Source organism: Bos indicus x Bos taurus, chromosome 19 (assembly GCF_003369695.1).
Source record: "Bos indicus x Bos taurus breed Angus x Brahman F1 hybrid chromosome 19, Bos_hybrid_MaternalHap_v2.0, whole genome shotgun sequence".
Taxonomy (NCBI): Eukaryota; Metazoa; Chordata; class Mammalia; order Artiodactyla; family Bovidae; genus Bos; species Bos indicus x Bos taurus.
This window is the reverse complement of record NC_040094.1, coordinates 56,681,993-56,709,791: the sequence shown is the minus strand read 5'-3', so window position 1 is coordinate 56,709,791 and position 27,799 is coordinate 56,681,993. Positions and strand designations below refer to the sequence as shown.

The window sequence follows — 27,799 nt, the reverse complement described above, 5'->3', positions numbered from 1 at the left end:
TCCATTCCAAGGTGAGTGAGAGCTCCCAACAATCACTAGCTTTCAGGGACCAGTTACCTGCCCGTTGTAACTGCACTTCCTCCTGCCAGAAGGTCCCTGGGAAAAGTCCAGCCTAACTGAAAGGCCGTGGTTCTTTTCCAAGGGGTCATTCAACTGCAGACTGAGCGTGAGGACACGTGGTTGAAGGGTACAGCTAATGGAGGTGAACGAAACCAGCTGCTGAAAACGGGGACCACAGAGAAGCAAGGCTCCCCTTCCCAACACAATGACAATGACGACAGTGGCCGTGGCAGAGGCAGGAAAGCAGTGACCCCGCCTCAAAGCTCTGCAGGGCTCAGCCCCAGGGCCACAGGGCCTCGAACTACCGCCAGGATCCTGCCCTGAAAACAAAAACAACAAAACCAAACCGTAACGCAGACCACAGTCCCTTAGCGGCTTCAGACGGTCAGATAAAAGTTTTCCACAAGTGTTCCAGCAGTATTCATCAGCTGAGGTTATATTTTAGCTTGTACCAGCTAACAGTGCGGCTGGAGAACGTTTGCAGAGCCTGTATGGTGCTGACAGGGAGGGCAGCCCTGGGCAGTGAGAGGCCATGCTGGCCACTTGTGATCTCGCGCCCACGCAGAGGGTTCCCAGCATCTCACAGAACCACAGGCCGGGCTCTTCCAGTTGGTGGTGTCAGGATGGAGACAGTTTCCAATTTATCTCTTTGCTTTGGAACATCAATAAATTTTATAGCTAAATCTGGTTTCCATCTCCTCTGTAGCAACAAGTGTCTTCCAAAACACTAAAAAAAGAACTAACACATACTTTTGCTATCTTTGGACATTTTCCTAAGACCTCTGAAGGTTCTAAGCTTCTCAAAGCTGTAGATGGCCGCGTGCTGTTTAGAATCCTGTGATCAACTAGCTTTTGTGTGTAATTGATGCCAAGCGTGGGGAAGATCAGCATCACCACAGCGACGACAGAGAGCAGGTCCTGCCCTGGAGCCGGCATCCTCTCCTGGGGGGTCGGGGGAGCCATTGCCTCAGCTGTGGAAGGAAAGACCAGCGAGGGTCCGGGCCACTGAGGGTGGATGGGTGCGCTGCCCCACAGGCCGTCACCTCTTGGCCATGATGAAAGGCTCAGGTTGCCACCGGAGAAAAGACGTGGAACCAAGCCTGGCAGTGTTTCATTTCAAACAGAATCCAAGAATTCTCACCTCGTTTAATGGAAAACTGGACAGTACAGCAGAACAGTGCATGCGAAAAGCAAAGGGCCAGGAGGCTGGGCAGCGCAGGGCCTGGCCATCCCCAACCGCCTTTGTCCCCCAACAAAGCCAACACAGCTAAGGATGACAAACTTGGCCAAATCGTGTCTTTCCTACACAAGGCTCAGCGTTTATTCCTCTCGGTTGCATGCAGAGCTTTGACCTGGTGGAGCTCTGACCTCTAACGCTTCTACAGACTGAGACTGTCACCACCTGACAGGTAAGAAAATAAAAAGCAGGAACACAGCGGCCCTCAGGCATGTTCTCCAAGTATAGGCTCAGCTGAGCTTCCCCTCGTCCTCTTGGATCTGGGGAGACAGACAACTCTTCCAGGACCACATCCTGCTGACTGCACCGCCACCCGTCCTGCGGGAGGGACGAGCTGAAGCAGCAAGACAGACCCGCCCAAGGCAGTGTGTCCACTTCCCTCCCTCACACCCTCAACCTCCCCCCGGGAAGGCAGGAGCGGGTCGCCTCTGCAGATTCATCCTGTGAACCCACCCAGTGAAGATGGCTGCTCCCCGGGCCTCTGAACCCATTCCCATGAGACGCGTCAGCCGCTCCTGGGCCTGAGACAGGATGGGGTTCTGCCCCCCAGTGACACAGCCTGTTCAATGTCCGGGGATTCCAGGTGAAGAGATGTGAGAGCTAAGCGTGACCTCTGCCCTGCAGGGCTGTCTTCTCAGGTAAATGCGTGCTTTTAATACTAAACACGTCTGGTCATGGTCTCACAGGCTGAAGAGCAGGGCCACTGTGTGGAGAGGAGTTCCTACTGTGTTTCTTTTTCATGAGAAAGCTTAGAAAAGGCTCAGTCTGAATGACCAACCAGGATTCTGGCTCCCTCTCGTTGCCAGCACTAAAGAAAGTAGGAAAACCTGGAAGGGCCTACTCTGAGCAAGACAAACGGACACCTTCCCAGATGAGAACAGGACCTTCTACCCTTATCATAGGACCCTGCCCCCCCCCCCCCCCACCCCCCCCCGGTGCCACAGACACTGGCCCAAGTTGGCTGGAGGGCTGCCCACACAGTGCAGCCTCGAACTGGGTTCCCGAGACTGCAGAACCTTATACCCCAGGCCTGAGGCTGCCAAGGGCGCTGGGGAATGGGATAGGGCTGAGGGAGAAGCAAGGTCCCCAGCACTCTGCCCACCGCCCGTCAGGAACACTGACTGGGTCTTTGGGACCAAGATCCAGGACCTCAACCTAAGGTCATCTGCGCTGTACCTTCAAGAGGTAGGGACAGAGAAAAGGATATCCCTAACTTGTATAGCACAGATAATGAAACTTCCAATTAGAAGAAAAAAATCCGCTTCCTGAGGCTCACTGACCCAAAGCAAACCCCAGAGGGAGAGGAGTGTGTCTCCCCAAGCACCTCCAGTGCCGATGCCCAGGTCTAACAGACACAGCTGCTCTCCCTCCCACCGCTTCCGGCAAGCCCCTCCGCGGTCTACCAGGAAGACAGCGGCACCATTGAGCCCACAGAGCTTCATGCATCTCATGGTTAAGTCACTTTTATTCCTTGCTGTCCGACCTTGCTTTTGGGAATTCTATTGCTGATGCTGTAATAGAGATAAAAAAGTGACTGAGAAAAAACAAGAGTAAGGAAGGAAACTGACTAAATATGACAGCATATAAAAATTACAGGTGGGGAAATCCTGTAGGGCCTCTACACTCTTATCAGGCATCAGACAGACCCACATGGCCCGGAAGCCAGGAAGCACATGACAGGACAGGATTTCGCAACAAGGCTCCCAGGGAGTGAGCTGGGACCAGACGGGAAGGAGGGAGTGTAAAGAACGGGCAGAGCAGCCAGCATCTTTGCCTTTTAATAGAAGATCTGTTTTCATCATTTCTGAGGGTAACATATTTCTTCTAAAAATAGAGCTCTTTGCTTGTTCTGAAACTTCTCAACTTTCGCTCGGAGGTGGAGGGGAATAAGGCTGACTGTAACCCTGGGGTGACGCTGCCAATGTCTCCTCGTCTCAGACCAACTCTTTAAGGGCTCCTGGGTGCTCACAGCAAGGATGAGTTCATTCACATCCATGGTACTGAAGAAACACAACAAAGCATGCGAGCCCCCGGCCGGGCCAGGTGTGGACCCCATGAAAACATTCCTGACCGTGGCTCAGATGAGACCAGGTGGCAGGGCCCTCCCCGGGGGAGGACGACACAGGGCCCTGCACACGTTTACCAGAAGACGACAGGGTGTCCTTCTAGCACACTGGGTGGGAATGAAGTGTACACACACACGAGACACAGGAAGGCGGGGCCGAGGATGGTACACTCCTGCCCGGGGCCGACGCGGACCTGGACTTAGTATCACGGAACCTGCTGGGGTTTTCTCACAACACAGATTGAGAGTCAGACTCTCCCCTGCCCCGAGGACGAGCCTGGTTAGCTCCTGAATCCAAAGATGCCCTTGATGTATCCGGTGAGGCCGCTCTTGGCCTTCTGCTCCAGCTTGTCCTCGAGGGGTGGGAAAGCGACGTGGTTGAGGGCCAGGTCAAAGAACAAAGGCTTGCAGGGGATGGGCTGGAATCCTGGCGGGAAGTGCACCAGGTTGGCTTGCTTGGTGACGAGGGAAGGGTCCAGGCAGAAGGTCTCAAACCGTTCAACCAAGGGCTGGAAGTCAAACCAAAGCAGGAACCCAGAGTTAATCACCGCCCATCGGTGGAACATTCGATCCCCACAAACCTCCTGTGAGGGGCTATTATGTCCTCACTTTATTCATAGCTGAGAGTCACTGAAATCTAGAGAGGCTGAGAGTGGTGGGCTGGAGTGGGATACAAGCCTGTCCAATGTCTGAGTTGGAGCCAGAGCCCCTAGCCAGAGTGCACAGCAGGTTCCTAACTTTATCTGGGACCATTTACGTGACACCTAGCGCACCTTACACAGGCAGCTTTCAGGTCCGGAGTAAGAGAAGCGGGAAGGGAGGGTGTTTGCTGAGAAACGTAGGGTCCTCTGCTCTACAGATGAGCATACGCTCCTAGGGAGTCCCGAAATCCTGTTTATTCTTCAAAAGCCACAGCCCAGACTTACCTTATTGTCCTTGACTTGGGAAGAGGTTTCTGTCTGATGGGCATCGTTTGTATCTGAAAGTTTCACAGGATTCAGTGAGAACATGGACTTAACGCAACAGGCTCAAATGATACCTATCACCCGCCTGGATCCTAAACCCCAGGGGTAAAGGCAGCCCATCTGTGGGGAGTCAGCCCTCTCCAACCCAAGGCAGACAAGTCATGCCAATAACAGACCACACACCCAGAACCAGCGTGCTCAGCCCAGCACAGCCAGCATGGCTCTCTGGGACAGGCAGGGGGACCGCATGCCAGGGTGCCTCTAGATTCTTCCACATAACCTGATGCCTCACTGGGGCAGAGGAAATGGCAGGAAAAAACTAAAATCTCACAGATGAACCGAAACAACCCCTTTCAGTCTTACACCAGTGATGCAGGGGGTGGGAGAGAAGAGGAGCAGCAGAGAAGGGGAGTCTGGGGACACAGGCCGCAGGGAAGAGGCGTGTGGCTCACCCAGGATCGCGGCCGCCTGCAGGGAGCACTTCTCCGACCTCACTTGTGTGATGAGCTCCTGCACGTCCGGCAGGTCCTGTAACAACGAGGAAAACATGGAACTGTGAGCCGGGGCCGGGCCAGAGAGGTGCACCAAACTAACCCAAGCTAAGTAACCCAACTGGTGTTTTCAGGGATTTCAGGTAATTTAAACATTTTCCCTATTAAAAAAAGCAATGCACAGAAACTAGCCTGTTTCAAGGGGAGAAATCTATGCCATGTCTTAAGTAATACTGCCTGAAAATAATAATAATGACAAAGATAACATTAACACATTTATCATACACCAAATGCATTATGTGCCAGGCACTGCCCTAAGCAATCCACACAATCGTCAATTTCATCTTCATGATAATCCTGCGACAGTCTGTACCTGCACTTTACAGGTGAGAAGACAAAGCACAGAGAGGCCAAAGAACGTGTCCAGTCACGTCCCCGGTGGCCGCAGGCCGGGACCCAGAGCCTGGCCGCCTGGCTCGAGGACCTCAGTCCCTACCCACAGCCCTTCTCTTGCCTCAGCTTCTCACTTGGCAGAATCTGGACTGATCGGTCAGGTCTGGATACTGCTGCACCCCTCACGCCTGCTTCCTGTTAGTTCCCCCCTAACCTAAACCCCGGCATGTTAGGGCAGATGGGCTTTCATGACACCCTTCTTACTTCTCTCCGGAGACAGACCGTCCACACTGGTTTGTCTCCACATTCCAACACCACCACACCCGACCATGCTGCTACACTGGTCACCCTCCCACTGCCCACGCCCGCCTCCCACCTACTCCTATTTTGCTCCCTTCTTTTGTATTCGGAGGTGGGTCCTATGCAAGTCTTGCGGCTGCAGCAAAACCACAAGCTCTCTGAAGGCAGAAACCAGAGTTTCTCTACGGCTGAGCCCAGGGCTGTTCTAGGCAGACACTCCCACACTGGCTGTAACGTTGGTAACAGTAACCTTAACCCCGCTTTTCTGAATAGTCTCTACTTGTAAAATATACATGGGTCCCCTGGGCCACTGCTTTAAGAATCTCTGTAACCTCAAAGCAGTCCATAAGCTTAAAAATCTAGTTGTCATTCAAAAATCTGTAAAATACACCAGATTGGCACGTAAGCTTTGACATATACCCTATCACCTGGCAGTCTTGCTAAAGTAAAATCCACTTTTAGACCCCATAGACCTGTGCCCTGGCCTGAGAATCTGCATTTCTAGCAAACTCCCAAATGCTGCTGCTGGTGGTCCCCACGCACTCGTGTGGAGAGGCTTCACCAGTGATTCTCCACTTGGCTGCAGAGTCGAATCACTGAAGGGCTTAAAAAAGCCTCAGTGCAAAAAAGTAAATAAATATTATAAAAACCCCAGTTCTTATCCCACACCAATTAGAGCCAGACATCCACCTTGGAAGCAGTTCTAACACGGAGCCGAGCCTGAACAGTGCTCTGGGGCGGTGCACCAGGTGAAGGCCGTCTCTCTTAGTACCTGAGTCGTCTTTGGGCCTGGAACGCTGCCACGAGTTACACCCACAGCTCCCGGGCACTCGGGCGCACCACATCCCATGGCTGGCCAAGCAGGACCCGCCTGAGAAGGCATCAGAGCCTCACGGCCAACTGCTCAGGTCTTAGAAACAGGTGAGGCCACTGGCTTACCTTGAGGCTGTTCTTGAAGGCTCCGGCGTCGGAATTCACTTCGTCTGCGTATTTCAGGACCCTGTCATACAGGACAAGGGCTTCATTCCACTTCTTCACCAGCACGTAGGACTGAGCGATGAAGAAACACCTGATGGAAGGAAAGAGCCACAGTATTCTTAAGCAACGATCACCCAAGATCAAGGCTTTCCTTGCTGTTTAGGCTAAATAAATGGTCAAGTCTCTTAATGTCAGGCTCATTCCCTGGGGTGGGAGATTTCACCATTTTCACTGTTCCAGTTTGCCAGGCTAACCCGCAGACTCCTCCCTGAAACTGGAGCTGACTGACAGTGTAGGTCCAAAGCTGACCCACTGTCTTTTACTTATTGCTAACTCTGCAAAAAAGCTGTAATTCCTAAGGCACAGGAAGGAAGATGAAGACAGGCAGGAAGGAGGGACGTTGTCCAGCTGCAAATGCTACCTACACCACCCACATGTCTAGGTCATAACCGTTCATCTCTGCTCATGTCTTTCAAAAACCAAAACCCAACCTTCCAGGGACGTGCTCCCAAAGCTTCTAGAACCTTCCAATGGTTGAGGGGAGCCCTGCCCATCCCAGGGGAACTTACCTGTAAGCCTTGTAGACCAGAGTTTTAAGGCCTATCTCTTTCTGGAAGGCTCTATCCTCCTCTAAGCCAGGAAGCTGGAGCAATTCCACCAAATTCTGCACAAAAGATGTAACAGGAAAACTCATGAAGAGGGGGACCCACACTGAGTGTTTGACAGAAGATGTGGAAGGACAGACGTGGGCAGAAAGAGCGAGCCTGGGCTTCAGATAACGGGGACGTCTGTGACGAATGACTCAGCCGCAGCCTCACCTGGGGTCACCTCCACCCTCCTGACCCTGAGCCCATGTGGCCTTTCTCTCAGTCACAATTCACCTTCTTCAGAGACTCCCTGGACCTGCTCAGCTGGAGGGGATCCCTCTGGCTCTGAACTCTCATTTCAGATGGCCCGCTTGTGTGGCGCCTACACAGACACCTTGACTATGGGCAGGGGTCTCAAACTCCCTTACCGATGAGCTCCCAGGGGGGCCGAGGCAGTGTGGCCTCAGGTCCCAGGACACGTCAAGACACGTGGGCGACCAGCCTGCACAGGAAGTGCTCAGTGAATGAATACCAGGGGGTTTACTCGTGTCTGCACATCCACATGGGCTTCCCTGGTGGCTCAGTGGTAAAGAACCAGCCTGCCAATGCAGGAGACATGGGTTTGATCCTTGGGCTGGGAAGACCCCCTGGAAAAGGGAATGGCAACCCAGTCCAGTATTCTGTCCATGGGAAATCCCATGGACAGAGGAGCCTGGTAAGCTATAAACTACAGGGTCACAGAAGAGTCAGACATGACTAAGACTCTAAACAACAACAAAACACATCAATATGTCTGGATATCAGGTTTATGGACGGCTGAACTGGTATGAAAACAAGAACTTCTGTCTTTCACCGAGTCACCAACAGCTCCTGGCTATCACAACCCTTTTGCTATGTCATTTTGTAGCCAACCCACGCACAGGACAGGCTTTCCCAGCCCTCCGGGGTCACCTGCAGAATGATGTCATAGAGCCGGATCAGGTCCTGGGGCCGAGGGGCGCGCTTGCTGTCATCTTCCGGCTGCTGCTGCAGCAGGGCCTTCTGCAGCCCTTTAGCCATGTTCTCGTTCCGCTTGATCGCTGTTGACAGCTTGATGTACGTCAGATAGCTGGAATGGACCACACGTCAGCTCAGGTGATGCTCAGGGAAGCGGATGTGCTGGGAAGAGCACTGGACCACAAGCTGGGCTGCTCTGGGGAGCTGTGGGGCTGAGGGCATGTCACCCGGCAGGGCTGGCAGGCCTGGGCCTCAACCTCCAAGGGCCTTCAACTCTGGCTGCTGTTCGGTGGCGAACTCGCAGGGGACCCGTATGAGGCCTTACGACAAAATTTGATTTTAATTTGAATTATATCTTCTGTATCTTTAGAGAGTTACCAATTTCAGAGGACACTGCTGGTCCTTAAGATGAGAGATGGATAGCAAGCTAGTTCCTAAAATAAGGACTAAATAAATAAAATAGCATCAGAAATGAGAGAGCTTGTGTAGGAGTCAGGTGGAAGGCCAGAGGGCTCAGGGTGAAGAGCAGGAGTAGAACTGGTGAGCGGCTGTAGAAGAAAGTGGTAATAAATGCTAAAAGCCAAAATCAAGAAGTAGCAACGTACACACATCATTTAGACACATGCAAGTAAATACCAAAAGAATTTGTTAAAGACTTAAAACTGGCCCCTTCTTTTGCTTTTTGCTGCACTGTGAGGCTTGTGGGAACTGAGTTCCTGACCATGGACTGGACCTGTGCCCCCTCACTGAAAGTACAGAGTCCTAACTAACCCCTGGGCCACCAGGGAATCCTCAAAAGTGGCCGCATCTGAGAAGTCATGAGATGGGCTTTCCTAGAGCTCTGCAGAGAACTCAGACTCTCAAAACAAATAACTGTTATTCACTGAGTGGAACAGGGATCTAGATACATTTTTATTAAGATACCAGAGCTTTATTAAAATACAAGAGCTACTGGATTCCTGACTTTAATCCACCCCAAAGCTGGCCTCTGGTCCCAAGTGCTCACCACCCCTATACCAGCTACATGGGGAGGCGGGAAGACAGATCCAGGGCAAGGGGGCTTCACAGTGTGGAAGTGTTCTGAGCCCCGCTGAAGCTCTCCTGGTCTTTCAAGGCTAGGAGGCTGACAACTGCCTTTGCCTCTTGGTGGCTGTTAACTACCAACACGTCCCCTAACCTCCTACAGCCTTGTTTCTCATGGGCTTGTTGAAACAGAAGGGAGATAAGGACTGTTCCTGCTAATATTCTGTGCATCTGAACCATAAGGCAGTCAATGTGACATAATACCAAATTCTCTAAGAATGGAGATTAAGGCAGGGAGAGGAGTTTTTTTTGGTTTTGTTTTTATTAAAATGGCCGGGGGCGGGGGTTGGGAATGACTGAAAATATTGCCAGGTTCACTAAAAAGTTGTAAGCAGTGACTAAGACATTAAAAATTTCAAGGTCACACGGAAAGAGCACCTGGGGAGAAGTGCTTCCTCCTTTCTTCTGTGAAACAAAATGACCCATCTTTAAAAAACTTAAACTTGACAAGGCCATTTGAAAATGGGTATGAAAGAGCAAATGAATAAAAACAACCAAGATGTGCCCGAGGAGAAAGCTGGTGGGGTGGGGGTGGGGGGATGACGTGCTGGACCAGACACCAAGACCTATGATAAAGTTACAGTAAATCACGGCGCTGGTGTCAGTGCAGAGAGACAAATCAGCAGAGCAGAGAGTCCAGACAGCGAGCGCGCAGGGAGTGTGGAACGTCCGCCTGCACGCCAGTGGGGAAGGACAAACCGGCCCATAAATCGCACCCTGGAACAGTCCGTCACCCTCGTGGAAAAAGGTGATGCGGATCCTTACTGCACTCAAAAATAAACTCTAGATGGAATTAAAGTTGGGCTGAACTTGAACTTAAATGTGGACAGGACAAAATAAGCCATTCAGAACGCAGATGAGAGTCACTCTAGGAGCCTGGCGCTCCTAGAAGGAGAGCGGTGAGCTCTAGAAGAGGGGGAGGAATCAGCAAGGGGGCCACAGGGAACTTCAAAGTTATCAGTTACATTCCAGTTCTTCTGTTGTACAAAAACAGGAAATCATACAGATACTAGAATAATATACATGTGCAAATCTCGTATGCGAAAATGTGCACAGATGCATTCATATTCTAATATGTATCGATAAACTATAATGTGCATAAACACTGTGGATACTCTTTTGTTCCAAAGACACATCATGCAGGGTTAAAAAGTAAAAATGTCACATCTCTTACCTGTGCAGGTACTGAAGGTTAGATACCTTCCCCGACTCCACGTCTAGGGCGTAATCTCTCTGTTTCTGCAGAAAGTAAGAAGGTAGAGACAAAATGGCTGATTACGTCCTTGGCTCTGACCACCTCATTCAATGGTGTGGATCTCAAAGTGCCCTGCAACACAGGCACAGACTCTAGGAAGTTGAGGTCCTCAAATATCAGAGAACTCCTGGGCTTTTCTGGAACAACAAGGTCATTCAGTTTCCACTGACAAAGAAAAACTAGACGTGTACGAGAACTCAGAGTAACGGCCAGGAAGGCCTCCTGGCCCCTGTGTCCAGTGTTTAGACTCAAAGCTTTAAAGCAGACGGTCCACAGGCCACAGCTCCGTTTTAGGACCTGTGTCTTAGACCCAAGGTCTATGCCTCGTGCTGTCAGCTCCTGCCTTCCTGGTTGACTGAAGAATGGCCCTAAAGGGAGGAACCTGTGAAGATGTGACCTTACACAGCAGGAGACCTTACAGATGTGGAGACGTTAAGGATCTCTTGATTAGCCTGGACAGAAAAATCAGGTGTCTTCTCTACGAGTCCAGACATAACAGAAAAAATAGAGACAGGTGGAATGAACAAAGGGAGAGGGAAATTACAAAGGGAGAATAAACAGGGTTTTTGGCAACAGGGAAGAAAGACAAAAATGGTTCTGAGGTTTTCAGCCTAGATGCCTGAATGAATCACAGTGATATTATTAGAAAAAGGGAGTGCTAGAGAAATCCACCTGGAGATATGGATTTGAGACCAGAGGCTCAACAGGTAAAACATGAAGCCATTAGGAGAAGCAGGACAGAGGGAAAAGAGTTTCTCATCCTGGTGGAGCCCAGAGGAGGCTTCTCTTGTTGGTCAGCCAATCGCCACATCTAAATACAACAGTGGCTAAGAGACCCTGCCCTGGGAACGAGACACACAGACCAAAGAGGACCTCACTCAGAGCAAGAGCCGGGACTCAGCTCAGAGTCCTACCTGATCTGACTTGAGCTCTTCCCGCACGGCCTGGATGGCGTCCCGACACTCACTGAGCATGGATTCGAACAGACGCTCCTTGGTTTCTTCACTCTCAGCCTAAACAAAGGCAGAAGGTGGTGAAAGAGTTTCTTTTTGAGTAAGTCATGGTATTCTGATGGGAGGAGGGCATGATGGCGCTTTGATTCCTCCCGTTAGACACAAATACACACATCCAACCAAAAAACAGCCTGGATCAGAAATCATTTCAACTGTTAATATTCTTTATCATATACAATGTTCCTTATGGTTTTATTCATTAATTTGTACGGAAATGAGAAGTGTATATATATAAAGTGAACATACCGAAAAAGCATTGATACCACTGATCTAAACCGTCAACCGACAGAGGCCTTCATCTTTCCTCTAGCGTAGAACTTTCTACTGTTTTCCTTCAATGCCTCTACCTGTGCTCAGCACCTGGCATCTCAGGGGAGCTTTATGGACTAGATTTGGGGCACTGCCACCTCAGAGTGATGCACAGCACAAGTTTCTTTCCCTTGCAAATGTAAGCCAACAGAGTTGTAGATACTGGATTTCTGTAAGTCCCAAGTAGGTGAGTGACATTACTAATCAATAACCAACCAAAGATATATTTCTCTCCTAAATGCACATGAGGTTTTCCTGCATACAGGAGTTATTCCATACGGCTATGCTGAGAACATCTCAGGGCAGATGAAGTTGACAAGCATTTAACAACAGTCTCTGCAGAGCACAGGGCGTTGCCCCTTTGCTAGCCAACCGGGATAAGGCCAAAAGTGATTCATTAACTGAATACCTGCCAAACCACATTATCATCCTAAAGAATCTGACTAAGCAGGTGGGAATGGACAAAAAGCAGAAAGGAGATAAACTTGTGTTACTGGCAGACCCACTCTGACATTAGAACATCAACATTCCCATAATTATATTTGACTTTCCACAGAAACTAACATTCAATCTGATCTCTTGACATTCAACTGACCTCCAGAAAAGCTCAAAAGAAAAGCCAGTACTGCCCACTCCTTTAAGATATGGTTGGGAGGGGCCTTCAGAAAAACCTTTTCTTCTCTTAAGAGCTCTCATGTTTTTCCCAGTTTCCAGTGTGGGGAAGAAAAAAACAAAACAAAACTTCCTTGTAAATTACCCAATATAAATCAAACATATTTTTCTATTTATACATTACTTGACTTCGGAGAAGGCAATGGCACCCCACTCCAGTGTTCTTGCCTGGAGAATCCCAGGGACAGGGGAGCCTGGTGGGCTGCCGTCTATGGGGTCGCACAGAGTCGGACACGACTGAAGCGACTTAGCAGCAGCAGCAGCAGTTACTTGACTTTCTTGTTGTTCAGTAACTTAGGAACAAATCAGGGGCATGGCTATTCTATAAATTTATAAAGGCAAACCCAGACACCATTAACACACTGCAGGCTAGAGCAGGGCTGTTCACTGGCACTTTCTGTGACGGTGACATCCCTGCGTGGTCCAGTGTGGTGTCGTCAGCTACAGGTGGCTGCTGAGCACCCGCAAGTTTAATCAACGTAAACAGCCGTATGTGTTCAGGTGGCTACCGTACCAGACAGCCCGGCTCTGGAGAAACACACTTCACACCAAACACCGTTAAGGATCTCAAGTCAGCAAGATTCTTCGTACTCATGTAATCAAACTAGCCAAGTTTTTCAAAGTATAAATCCTGTGGAACGGGGCAGCTGCAGAGTTAACAACTGGAATAAGATATGAAAACAGACCCGGACCAGCCACACACATACCAGAGCCACGTCGTGAGCAGGCAAGATGAACTCCAGCACCAGCCTGGTATCATGCAATCCAGCAAACATGCCAGCGACACCCTTTTAAGATTGGGGGGTTCAGCAGTTGGGGCAGTGAGTGCTTAAGTAGAAGAAAGGGGCCAACTGGTTTTACCAGCTACTTGGGACCTGCCTCCTTTCCTAGGGAAGAAATGGCTCAAGTGAAAAAAATTAATCTGATGTGAAAATGCTGTATCTCTTTCCTGCCAGGTAGTACCTTCATTCCCTTTGAATAAGGACACTCTGCATCAAGGTACTGAACAGCAGCAAATCTCCCTCCCCTCTGCTTCCAGAAAATTCTTCATTCCCCTGGGATCTTACAAAGGTCTTAAACCACAAGGAAGGGAAAGGCCGATCTGGATCACAGGCCGTCCGTCGGCTGTGTTGTTCTTATGCAGACACACTGCGCAGGGACAGAGACCGCTCATCTCTGGAGCAGAACCTCTCCCGGTTCTCCCTGGGCTGGGCAAAATGTCCACAGAGGAAGCCTGAAACACATGTTGCTACTTCACTCTTATTCTGTAAACCTATCTTGGAGGCAAAGGTAATCCTGAAGGGATGGTGGAGCAAGAAACACCTCTCCACGTGTATGCAGAGGGAGGGTCCCTCAGGACCCACATGCACATGGCTCAGGTCTGCCACGGAACCAGCAAGAACAGCTTCGCACACACGAGCAAACTCCCTGCAGAAGAATTTGTGGCCGGCCTAGACCTTCCCGTGTGGACCTGTGACAGGGAGAAACCCGTAGCCCAGAAGTAACACATTTTGCTGCTGCTGCTGCTAAGTTGCTTCAGTCGTGTCCGACTCTGTGCGACCCCAGGGACTGCAGCCTACCAGGCTTCTCCGTCCCTGGGATTCTCCAGGCAAGAACACTGGAGTGGGTTGCCATTTCCTTCTCCAGTACATGAAAGTGGAAAGTGAAAGGGAAGTTGCGCAGTCGTGTCTTGACTCTTAGCGACCCCATGGACTGCAGCCTACCAGGCTCCTCCGTCCGTGGGATTTTCCGGGCAACAGTACTGGAGTGGGGTGCCATTGCCTTCTCCAAGGCAGTACTAATAAACAAGCTTGAGATCAACTTCACACACTCTCAGAAGTGCTGTTCCACAGCACCAAGGCACGTCTCAAGGCTGAGGAAAACCAGCTGTGTGTGTCCTGAGGCGAGACCCTCAGCTCTTAAAGACAGAGCTCCCAGACAGTTTTCACTTGTCTACTTGGTGTGACAGAGACAGCAAGGTGAGTCCAACCACATTCTCCACCACACCTGTAGGAGAACCAAGGGAATGGGAGCCCAGCCTCCCTCGGCACAGTGAGGTCTAGGAAAAAACAAACAGAAATCGAGTAAAGAGGACACAAACCTCACGTAAAAATAGACTTTTTTAACAAAAAGGAGAAGTGATCTCCTTCCAGTCAAATATTAAAGTATTAGTCATAACCTGAGGATAAGAATCATCAAACCTATAGACATTTTTAACCTGCCCCCACCCCCAGCTGCATGACATCCTCAAATCACCACCAAGACAATTCAGGCGTGATCAAGTATTAACAAAGCAAAATAAAAACAAACGAGAAAGTAAGACAATATTAAAGACATGAACATCTAAAGCTTGGCTAAAGAAAGGAAGGCTGTTGCAGCTGGATTTTGGCAGTTGATTAAGCCTCAGCTCCAGTCTTTGCAGTTTAGTATTATCTCCTTGAATTATTTCTTTCTTCTTGCTTTTCAGTAAACTGTTGTTTTAGTATTTAAAGGTCATAAAAACCTCTACAAGCAACCAAGAAGCGGGGCGCTACCAGATTCCTCCAACCCAGTTCCCAGAGGGTGGGAAACACCAACAGCAGCAGGGCTAGGAAACGCGGCAGTGAGAAGCCCTGTCTCCTGGGCAGAGGACAACTCGATGCAGTAAGGAGAACTGGCCAATCACCTGCCAAGTGCGCCAGCGAGCACGCAGTTCTTCTGGAGATTAGCTCCGAGTAGCCAAAGGGCCTTTCCCATGCATAATAACCCAGGGCTCATCCAATTCAGTACACAGTTAATCAGCCACGGAGCTACGCCTGAAACCTAAGGGTTTAACCAAACTTCATTTGACACTGTACTTAAATTATTTCCTTACTGGCTTGACCTGGTGTATGTGTGACGCAGCATATCAGGCATGTATCTGTTTTTAAGGTTAAAACTTTAATGGGATTCCTGGGATTAATACACATTTTGTTTGCTCAATCAAATTATTTAAAGGTCTCGGATATTCAAGCGATCCTAATTCACCATAAGAGCCTTAAAGACCACAATTAACTGTATTCACCACAATCAGCATATTAACCAGGCACTTAACAGAAGATAACACTACAGGTTCTACGAACACTATAATAAGATGATATTATAAACTGTCAATAAAACCAACAATTTACATGAAATTAATACATTACTTTAGAAATATAAAATCCAAACCGACCCAAGATTAAACAGAAAATCTGAATAGCCCGCCAACTCGTAAAGGAATTATATATTTTTTAAAACAAGCAAAAACAAATTATAAAAATCTTCCCACAAAGAAAACTCCAGGCCCAATAGTATCACTAGTGAATTATAACGACCATTTAAGGAGAAAACAAAAAGTTACATACTCTTTCAGAAAGCAGAGGAGGGAACATCTCCAAACTTGTTTTACAAGGTATGTATAACCCTGACACCAAAACAAAACCACCTGCCATTATCTGTATAAAGGACTTTTAAAAAGAACATATTTAACAACAGAAACGTGCACACTGAAGGTGAGGTGGGAACACAAAGCTAACGGCAGCCGCGATGAGATGACTGACCACGAGAATCTTTATCTATTCAAGGCTCATGTCACTGCTTTTTCTTGCCAATATTATCAAAACGCTGGCCAATCTTGTTTTCTTAGTATTTACTTACTTGGCCGCATCAGGCTGTAGTTTGGGCACGCGGGCTCTTTCACTGCGGCATACCAGTCTCTAGTGCTGTGCGAGCTTAGCTGCTCCGCAGCGTGTGGGATCCCAGTTCCCCAACCAAGGACTGAACTGGTGTTCCCTGCACTGCAAGGCAGACTCCCAAGCACTGTACCACTAGGGAATTTCTTTGAACTGCTTTGTAAAGGGGACTATGACCTGGAGATCCACAAGTCAGCCCTTCACCTACACCAAAACCCGAGTTTGAGAGTAATCCTTTTAATATGTGCACAAAGCTCAACTAGTCACCATGCGATTGAAGTGATCTTCAATTGTAAAGGCAACAGCTTCATGTGCAATTGTGAGATGCTTTTCACCTGGTCTAATTTAGCCCAATCTGAATTACTTTATGAATAAGGCAAAAACACCTCCCCCATTTAAATTTTATTCTCTATTTGTAAAAAAGCAAAAGAAAGGTAAATTCAGATAAAACACGCCTGTGTCTTCTCCTCCCACGTGGGAAACCCCTACCCTCAGTAACCTTCTGAAGTGGAGAGGATTCTCCTGTGAAGGACTACTTTTTTCCATTAAAATTTCCATTAAAATTCGACTTTTTCAGTCAGGGGCCCAGGACTCTGCTTTTCTGTTAAGTGAAATTACATGTAGCTTTTCACCAAAACCACGCAAAACGATCCTGTTCCTAACCTTCCTGATGAATCTAAGGCTATGTGGGAAACTTCAAGGAACACGAGCTTTGGATTCAAAAGGGTATGGTTTCAAATGCAGGCACTCCTTTCTATCAGATATGGTTATGGACAGGTGACAGCTTTCCCATCCGTAAAATGAGCATCACCCACCTCACAGGGTGGAAGAGAGAAACACATGAGAGCGTTAAGCAGTGCATCCAGGACATAAAGGAGGATCATTACTCTCCTGCTTGTCTCTTTGTCTCTGTGGTGTCTGTCCAGGTGACTACCAGGTAATAAAAAATTTGGTGAAATAATTTGTCAGAACATGAAAAATCCTTACAACATGTTAGTGAAAAAAATGTGAAATTGGATCTCAGTCTAATTCTAACAAAAAAGTGATATCTTGCAAATATGAAGGGCTTATTTTCCTTTTTAGTACAATGCAGTATCAGCGAAGGTATACGGGAAGTCAGACTGTAGGCTGATCTCTTATAAACACTTCTATTGTATAAATGGCAAGCATGAATAACTTTTAAAGTTACTTAGTAAACGTTAACTTGTCCTGTCCTTTACCTGATCTGTGTCTGTGGCCCCGTTCCTTAGGAGTCTCTATTTGCCCCCATTGGCCCCCCTCCCTCCCCGCTCCCTATTCTACCCAGAATTCCTACCCGATTGTCACTGATGCCTGGCACAGATCTGTGGCAGTTCTCTCCTTCCAGTATGTATCCAGCTGCATAATTTAAATGGGTGCTATCAGCCCTAGTCAAGAAGAGAGACCTCTATACTCTTAAGTGCCAATGAAATGCTCTCAGAAAAAGTTTAGTCCTTTAGATGACTGAAAACTCAACTTTCCAGTACTGTTCTAATCTTCTGTCCTGTAAGCAAATAAAGGGGGAGGTGAGGGGCCATATGCAATACAGACAAAAGGCGCAAAGAAATCCTTCAGTTGTTGAAAGCTACCCCCAACCAAAGGAGCCACTTTGGAACAAGTCACTGAAAGACCTGGATACTTAACAACCCATCAGCACAACTAGCAAAGCGCCTCACACACATATCCCTCTAGAGACAGCAGCCTGCTGTGAAGTCTCATGAAACGCCACTGGTCCCTGCTGAGGCTGGAGACACAGGGAGTAGCGTGGTCTTTTTTTCAGATGTTCTTCGCCTAATACAGAGAAGGAACTCTAAAAAATGCCTCATCACTGTCTACTCCAAACAAACCAAGATCACCGGAATCTCTTCTCTTCTGGAACTCATTTGGGTGTTCACACCCACAATCAGGTAATAATTATGTCAGCAGGAGCATCGGGCAGTACAGCTCTGCATGAATACTGCATAAATACCACACGTAAAACAAGCAGATCGGGTTTAGCCAGGCTGTCTTTCAAGGACCCAGGGACAAGAGGTGACCCTTCAGGGCTGGAAGGTGAGGATGAGAGGTCAGAGAGACACAAGACCGACAGCCACGCTGCTGCACCACCTGCTGGGCCAAATGTCACCCCTGACTTGAAGCAGCCCTCTGCCACTCCCATTTTCACCGAAGGCTGTCACTGTCAATTTCTTTGGCCTCTACACAGGAAAACTCCTCGATAAACTCAGCTTTCAAAAGGGTTCTACTCAAGAGCATGCATCTTGAGATGGTTACCCAAATCCTAATCAGCAACAAAATATCGTATCTTCAACACACAAGGACAACCGGCAGACGCACCAAGAGATCAGAACAGGCCCAGCTCCTCACCTGGGCGGTGGCGGCCTCGTTGTCGGCCAAGCCCAGTAAAAAGATCCTCACTTTGTCGATCTTCACGGGAACCGTCCTGCCCCTCCATTCCACTTCACTCATGGTGGCTGCCTGCTTGGCTCGCGTCTGAGTGATCAATGCCTAGAAAGTAGTTATAAAATGTTAAAGCTTCAACCGTGGATGTGAGTGATCGAGGTGAAGCTCACTGGGAACTATCGTTTGTCTCTTCCTGTAACTAACATATTACATATCCCTGGGGCAGGGAACTAAAATCCCACAAGCCACAAGGCATGGCAAAAAAAAAAAAAAAAAAATTAAGTGACAAAAAGTTTTCATTAAAGATAGGTATAAATATGCATAGATCAATAGCAATTATCCCTGGATGAGGGGATTGTGTGTTACTTCTTTTACTGGACTTTTTTTCAAACCGAAGACTTTTCACAGAACGCGCATACTAGATTACCTCCAATTTTTCAGCCAGGAGACCCTCAGTGCCCCCAGACCTCAATCTCATCTGCATGAGTTCATTGATGGCTGACTGGTCCCCTGAGAAAAAGAGAGAGAGACTGAGTGGAAAACTCTCAAAGGTCTTGGTTGTTTCCTCAAGAACTCTCAGATTCAACTCCAAGCTCGTCCCTGTCCACCAGCGCATTTCAATGAATCCTAAGTCCTTTCACAAGGCTCAGGGTGAGCACAGATACAGCGGGGCCAAAACTGAAGCTAGGGAACTGCCTTCTGGATGTCGAGCAGAGCTGATGTGGACAATTGTACTCTTTTCATCAATGCAAACCCACACCAAAGATGGACGTGGGGGAAAGGGAGGAAAGTTAAAGCCATCCTCCAGATTCTGCAGGCCGCCTGTCGCTGCCCTGTGCAGCTCCGCTCACCAATGTTGTAGGCACAGTAGCGAATGTTGGGCGAGATCTCCTCCACCCGCTGGTTGTACAGCACAGCCTGCTCTTCTGTGAAGGCGCTGGCCAGCTTCTCGTAGATAGTCCTGCCAGGCAAGGAACATCACGGTTCACAGTAGCCTCGCTTTAAGAAGATAAACTCACAAGGAACACAGATCAACTACCAGAACCAGCAAGTTCTGAGGCTGAAAGAGAACAACCCACATTTCTCAAGAGAAGGCAAAAAGAAAGAAACCGTAGTAACGTTCACAGAAGCAATCACTGGCTGAGCTGCAGCTTGCATGTGACTGCTACCAAAACTGGCCACAGCCTTTGGGCCAGAGGACTTACTTGCATTTATTAAAAGCCTCAATGGCGGCTTTCCACTCTTGATGTTCGAACCGCAGCATTCCTGAGAGGTAAGCCGTGTAAGCCTGTGAGGTGACAGGAAAAGAGACACTGCTTCAGTACCCAGGAACCAGGGTACAGCCCAACCCTACTCGCTTCAAACTCTGGTATCAAGAATAGATATTCAGGTTGATTCTAAAAAAATCAAAAAATGTGTCTCACGAATAAAATGTGACCCGTGGGTGATTTATGATTCATTTACTTCCTAGGAGAGAACTTCAAAATAAAGAAAATTTGCTCTCTTTGTTTTATTTAACAACCCACTTCTGGGCTATACCATTAGCATCAAAAGTTGAATATAAACTTGAAATCTCTTCCATCCCTTTTCAAATACTCATTAAGAACAATATTCTTACTTTGTGAACTTCCCAGATGTAAGTTTTTCACATACATATCAAAAGAAGCATGGGCTTTCTTAAAAGTTAGAGCCAATTCTTAAAATCCAGGAGCTCAAAAACAAAAACAAGAGCCAACTTCACCTTTTAAAAGCAAGATTAGGTTTTTTCCTCCCCTGATTATCAACATACAATGAAAGAGAATCTGTTCTGTTTAACTGTATTATTATTATTTTTAAAGTCACATCTCTAATCTCCACAATAAAGCAAAGCTGATGTTATGACACTAACCTGAGCCTCCAACTTGGTCTTGGCATCCACACGATTGCTCTCACACAAGCGTTCCAACTCCTCGGCATGCTTCACGGCTTTGCGCAGGCGAGACAACAAGTGGAACCGTTTTCGGGGCTCGGTGTTGGCTTCCTGTTTGAGCTGCATGGCATAGCTCCAGGCTCTCTCAGCATCCATCAGAACCAGAAGCAAATATCTAAATCAGAGACAGAACAGGCCAACTGAAAACAGCAAAGGCCAGGAGCACCAGACTCGGGTATCCTCTGAGGAACAATCCTCGGCCTCGCAACTTTTCCCTACGCCTTCCTTTGCTTTCCTCCTCGGAGCTGCTCTTCTCACAGCATCAACCATGGTTCCCAAATCAGCATCTCCGGTAGGTTTCTAATCACCTACTAGACACATCTCTTTGAAAAACCTGCTACCACCTCAAACTTGGCAAACTCAGACTTGCTGTTGTTAGTTGCTCAGTCGTGTCTGACTCTTTGCGACCCCATAGACTGTAGCCCGCCAGGTTCCTCTGTCCATGAGATTTTCCAGGCCAGAATACTGGAGTGGGTAGCCAATCCCTTTTCCAGGGGATCTTCCTGACATAGGGATGGAACCTACGTCTCCTGCGTTGCAGGCAGATTCTTTACCGCTGCGCCACCTGGAAAGCCCTTACTGAAGTACCACAGACTCAAAATTCTGCGTTAGTTTCACATGCAGGGTAGGAGGATCACTGACTATATACCCCATGTTGTACATTACATCCCCATGAACCATGACTGGGGAATCATTTCATGACTCCAAGTCTTTACCTCTTAATCCCCTTCCCCTATTTTACCGACTCCTTCCTACTTCCCTTCCCTCTGGCAACCACCAACTTGTTCTCTATGAGTCTGTTTTATTTGTTCAGTCGTTTTTTAGACTCCACATAGACTTGAAAATGCACAGTATTTGTCTTCCTCTAATTTCACTTAACATGATACTCTCCAAGTTCCTCCATGTTGCGGCAAATGGCAAGATTTCATTCCTCTTTATGGCTGAGTTACACATATGTAAATGATCTTGCTTTTAAAAGGTGAAGTTGGCATCTCTTGTTTTTGAGCTCTTGGTTTAAATACAGATATACAGGGACATCCCTGGTGGTACAATGGTTAAGACTTCACACTCCCAATGCAGAGGGGCCCAGGTTCCACCCCTTATCAGGGACCCAGATCCTGCATGCCACAGCTAGTACCTGGTGCAGCCAAATAAGGCAGTCTGAGAAACTGACCCCCAGACTATTAATACACACTGCTTGATAGAGTAATCCTGTCACATTAACCACCATGTATACATTCAGCAATGAAACACAAAACTCTTAGGTAGTACTCTACATATGGCCAGATTTCACTTGAGATATACTGATTTAAGGCCACAGGACTGGAAAAGGTCAGTTTTCATTCCAATCCCAAAGAAAGGCAATGCCAAAGAATGTTTAAACTACCACACAATTGCACTCATCTCACAGGCTAGTAAAGTAATGCTAAAAATTCTCCAAGCCAGGCTTCAGCAATACGCGAACCATGAACTTCCAGATGTTCAAGCTGGTCTTAGAAAATGCAGAGGAACCAGAGATCAAATTGCCAACATCCGCCGGATCATGGAAAAAGCAAGAGAGTTCCAGAAAAACATCTACTTCTGCTTATTGACTTTGCCAAAGTCTTTGACTGTGTGGATCACAATAAACTGTGGAAAATTCTTAAAGAGATGGGAATACCAGACCACCCACCTGCCTGTTGAGAAATCTGTATGCAAGTCAGGAAGCAATAGTTAGAACTGAACAGGGAACATCAAACTGGTTCCAAATTGGGAAAGGAGTACGTCAAGGCTGTATGTTGTCACACAGCTTATTTAACTTATATGCAGAGTACATCATGAGAAATGCTAGGCTGAATGAAGCACAAACTGGAATCAAGATTGCCAGGAGAAATATCAATAAACCCAGATATGCAGATAACACCACCCTTATGGCAGAAAGTGAAGAACTAAAGAGCCTCTTGATGAAAATGAGGGTGAAAAATCTGGCTTAAAGCTCAACATCCAGAAAACTAAGATCATGGCATCCAGTCCCATCACTTCATGGCAAACAGATGGAGAAACAGTGGAAACAGTGCCAGACTTTATTTTTGGGGGCTCTAAAATCACTGTAGATGTGACTGTAGCCATGAAATTAAGAGACGCTTGCTCCTTGGAAGAAAAGTTATGACCAACCTAGACAGCATATTAAAAAGCAGCCGACAAAGGTGTGTTTGCCAACAAAGGTCCGTCTAGTCAAAGCTATGGTTTCTCCAGTAGTCATGGAGGTATGTTGAGAGTTGGACTATAAAGAAAGCTGTGTGCCAAAGAATTGATGCTTTTGAACTATGGTGTTGGAGAAGACTCTTGAAGAGTCCCTTGGACAGCAAGGAGATCCAATCAGTCCATCCTAAAGGAAATCAGTCCTGAACATTCATTGGAAGGACTGATGCTGAAGCTGAAATTCCAATACTTTGGCCACCTGATGCAAAGAACTGACTCATTTGAAAAGACCCTGCTGCTAGGAAAGATGAAGGCAGGAGGAGAAGGGGATGACAGAGGATGAGATGGTTGGATGGCATCACCGACTCAATGGGCATGAGTTGGGTAAACTCCAGGAGCTGGTTCTGGACAGGGAGGCCTGGCGTGCTGCAGTCCATGGAGTTGCAAAGAGTCGGACACGACTGAGCGACTGAACTGAACAGACACTGAAATTTGCATTCCAGAAACCTTACCTAATAACCAATGAGGTTATTAGTCTAATCACTGACTTCAACATTTACCATTCCACCAGTTATTTCTGAACAAGTTACAGAGTCTCTCTGAGCCTGTTTTCTGTTTGTTTTGTTTTTTGGGGCCATGCTGTGCAGCATGTGGGATCCTAATGTCCTGATCAGGGATTGAACCTGTATCCCCTGCATTGGGAGTGCAGGGTTTTAACCACTGGACCGCCAGGGAAGTCCCAGTTTCCTCATAATGGAGAAGGAGTAGTAAAGATGCCTATTCCACAGAGCTGCTACAAAAACCACATGAAATAACTCAAGTGTGTGGCACGACATCTGTCACACTCTAACTGTTCAATAAATGTATTAACAAGAGATACTCAGCACTGAGCAGTCAATACCTGTTATCAGTCAGAAGATCTTCAGTTACTTTTTTCCCTGTGAATTTGTGTCTGTTCCCCATCTTAAAGTTGAGTGTTTTCCGAAGACGTCTTTGTCTACGCGAACAGTAGCCCCTGTAAGAAACCACAACCAAAAACCATTCAGCTAAGCTGATAGTACTTTCAATAGTAAGTTCTATAATAAGGCAAGGTCAAAAGTTTGGGATATTCTACTTATGGTTGCTATAGATACCACCATCCTCTTGCAAATGTTTACTGAATGCAAACACGCAAGGCGATATGACTGGAATTACAGAAAACATGAAGAGACAGAGGACACGGTGCCCATTCTCAAAGAACCACACTCAAGTTGGAGAGAATCATGAAGATAAAATGGCAACCACAAAAACGAGGCAAATGGCAAATCCAAAGTGACATGAGTAACCTTTCTCTTCTTGTTAACCCCCTTCACTGGACTGGACTTATGGTGGGCTTTGAAAGAATGAGTAGGATTCTGACGGATGTAAAAGGGAAGAAGGGGCATCCTGACGGAGAGAGTGTGATGACAAGGAAGACATGGAGAAAGGAACTATAAGCATATCTGAAGAAAAATGAGGTGAATGAGGATATCACCAAAAAATACGATAAACCCACCTCTTATGCCAAGCCTCTCTCTTCTGTACTCATGCAGTCTTTAATTCTTACTTCCACTATAGTTTGAGAATATTATAATCATGTTCTTACATATTTCACTAATATAAACTCCTTGAGTACAAAGATGATTTTATTTTCAAATTTCTCTCAATGTCTTAGTACAGTGCCTAACATATAGATGTGCAATAAAAGTATTTTGACTAAGCTAGTGTAAAAGTACATGCAAAATTTTACCACTCTTACTCAAAACAGCATAAAATTTATAATATAAAATGATATTTAAACGGTAACTTCAACATCTCAGTCTTAAAGCTACCACGGAATGGGTTATTAAAAAAAAAAAGTCTGATTGAATCTATGAACTATAGATCTTTTTTAATTCATACTTATGCTTTAATTATCACTTACCCTTTTATATAAAAATCAAATGGAACACACACATTATGGATAGAAAAGCAAATTGGTAAAAATTTTCTGGCAATCCATTTATCAAGATCCTTAAAAATGGTCATACTTCCTGAACTGACAGTCTACTTTTACACTAAGGAAATAATCAAAAATACAAAGAGGAATGATCAGAGAGTCACGGGAACAAAATTTTTAAGCCTATAAAACTGGCTACCATATAAATAACCAACTCAGGGGAACAGGTAAATAAACTATGGTATGTCTATATAGTTGATATAGATATGTATCAGGTTATAACACAACTAATACAAATCACGTGTATAGAACATTTTTATAAACATGGAGAAATACTTAATAATGTCCAGCAAAAGAGCAGGATACAAAGTTGTATACACAATGTGAGCAAACTTATGGGGAAAAAAAGCGTAGAAAAAGACTAGAAGAACAAAAATACTATTTGGTAGCACACATACACAAATACGTTTATGTACTAAAAGACAGAAATATGGACTAAAATGTACACAAAGTCATTTTTATGTTATATTTTATTACCAAAAGATCTAATTGAAAATCGAACATTAAAAAGATTAATAATAACTAGGGAAAAAAAAATTGGAGTCCCAACAGCCATTCAACTGGGGGATAAAAGCAGACTGTGATTCACCCCTGCAATGGAATACCACTGAGTAATGTGTTAGGTGAGAGAATCTGGTCACGAAAGGCCATGTTTCAGAAAAAGCAAAACTACAAGGACAGGAATCAGAAGAGCAAATGCCAAGAGCTGGGATATAACCCAGATTCTGTAACATGGTTAAACTTAAAAAAAACAAAAACAAACACACACCAAATTCCTTGTTATTTTCGCCTGCAGCTTCCATGTATCTGCAACACCTTAAGGCAAAATGGATAAAAAGATTCGCTCTTCTTAAATTTGAAAAGTAAGTATCTTTTTGAGAATTTGATATAGACTTTCCAGGTATACTTTCTGGTAAGGCACAGTAGTGAGGGTAGTAACAAAGGCAAACCAAGTCTGAAAAGGCCAGAGATGTCTCTACACCTTGCAAGTGATACTAACCTGTACCTCTGAAAGTCTCCATGCCGTAAACCGTGCTGCTGCTGGGATTCCTTTATAATCTGAAGAACTAGAGTCAAGATTAAGGAAAAGCTTACAGTGCCAAGAATCGAAATAATCCAAAACATTCACCCATATTAGTACCATTAATCTGTTTGTATCAAATCCCAGTTCATTAAACATTTCTAAAATGCTTAGTACATTAACTAGTGAAATCTCTAGTGACCACTTTCAATAGCTACCTTGTCAGAGGACAGGGCTGCTGCTGCTAAGTCGAGTCCGACTCTGTGGGACCCCACAGACAGCAGGCCAACAGGCTCCTCTGTCCCTGGGATTCTCTAGGCAAGGATACTGGAGTGGGTTGCCATTTCTTTCTCCAATGCATGAAAGTGAAAAGTGAAAATGAAGTCGCTCAGTCATGTCGGACTCTTAGCGACCCCATGGACTGCAGCCTACCAGGCTCCTCCGTCCATGGGGTCTTCCAGGCAAGAACACTGGAGTGGGTGCCATTGCCTTCTCAGGAGGACAGGGCTAAGCATGTAAAAAACCTGAGAGCCTGAACTTTCAGTTACTATTTCAAACTAGAAAAGGAGGGCATCCATAGTCATTGAAGATTAACGAGACCCAACAATTTAAATAAAGCTGCTGGATTCTATTGATAAATGCTGACTACATTTGGGGTGGTTCCCAGTGATTTACACCTGGACCTAGGGTTTTTACTCATTTAAGCAGATTCGGGTTATGAATGACGTGTACTACTAGTCTATTTGCATAACCTTCTACAACTGCCAAACCTGACTTTCCTTAACAGCTGTGATGCTGTCTGCGCCTATGGCAAGCACATGCCAACAAAAGCAGGCCACAGTTTGCATTAAAATACCAGTTTTTCTTTTAAAAGAAAAGGCACTGACCAAATTCTCCTCGAAGAATTTTAAAAATATTTTAAGATTATGTCCCAAACATTGGAAGTCCAACGACCTTTGCCTACCATTTTAGTTTTCTTTTAAAGTTTCCTCAATGCTTCTTTATAGGAATATTTTAAAACACTGAACACTGAAAGGGCTATGTCAACAACTAAAACGAGACCAGCGTGTACAAGATCTGTAGTAAAATCAGAGCAATCTAACATCCATTTGGAAGGATATCACCAGTTCAAAAAGTAAAACTTCAATCTGCTGAAAAACTTCAGTATGTTAAAAAGTCAAGCTACATGTACTATTTCACAAATTCGCCTACATTTTCATTTCAAAAAGCCACAAACTAATACCATAAACACTCAACTGTGATACACTCTGATGAAAACTAGAAACCGATTCCTCAACAGCTCATCTGAATGACTCTCGACAAGACAAAATGCCTACGAGGCATATTAAGAGAACTACACAAGTAACGTTAACAATCTTTGATGGTTTATATTCAAAACGGGCAATAAGCCTTTCCTTGGAACAGTCAACCTTCGCTTCCACTTGCAGAGCATCAAACTGTACTTTTTACTATGCACTCTCCGACGGCTGTCAGACACAACTATTAAGCCAAAACGCCGAGACTGCAGTTTCCTTCTCCCCACTTCAGCGGCCCCAGGTGCCAAGTTAATCAGAGTGGCCTGTGTCAGCCCCACCACCAGCCCCCCCAAACTGGGCAACTGCGGGGAAACTGCCGAAAACTGCCCAATTTTCTGGTGCCGACTGAAAGAAGAGAACGTTCCCCAGCGCGGAGGGCAGAGGAGATGCGAAGAAAAGCCAGTCGAAGAGCAGACCCTGGAACTATTAAGTGCCCAAAAAGTAGGGGCGAGAGCAAGTGCACCCCTCGGCCTCTCCTGCCTAGGATGAGGCGGCCCCACCGCCTCTCCAGCCCGCCGGCCCGCCAGATCGACACGTAGTCATTGCCGAGTTAGGCCCGACTACTGTAGGATACTCTCCAAACTCAGGCTGTCCCCGAATTCTTTGTGTGCCTTCGAGCCAGCCGAAGGCCGCTCGTTTTCCTTATTTTCCTCTCCTCCGGCACTGCGTCCACCACCGCTCCCGCCGCTGCCCCCGCCGCTACTGCCGCCGCTGCCGCCGCCTCCAGGAACCTGCTTCTCAGCAGCCATCTTGCCCATGCGCCGCAGAGCAGGACGGGATA

The 27,799-nt window shown here is 46.7% G+C and overlaps 1 protein-coding gene across 1 annotated transcript; it reads right to left on the bottom strand.

The window, feature by feature from the left end:
• Window positions 1-1,356: 1,356 nt before the first annotated feature.
• Window positions 1,357-27,799, bottom strand: SRP68 (signal recognition particle 68). The gene is made up of 16 exons (XM_027518659.1): window positions 27,593-27,799; window positions 25,682-25,748; window positions 23,566-23,679; window positions 20,403-20,598; window positions 19,720-19,802; window positions 19,366-19,475; window positions 18,942-19,024; window positions 18,479-18,619; window positions 11,325-11,423; window positions 10,330-10,394; window positions 8,028-8,184; window positions 7,059-7,153; window positions 6,451-6,580; window positions 4,780-4,855; window positions 4,289-4,341; window positions 1,357-3,871 (listed from the first exon to the last, which is right to left on the bottom strand). The coding sequence occupies exons 1-16, from the start codon at window positions 27,774-27,776 to the stop codon at window positions 3,644-3,646; spliced, it is 1,881 nt and encodes a 626-aa protein (XP_027374460.1). The 5' UTR covers window positions 27,777-27,799; the 3' UTR covers window positions 1,357-3,643.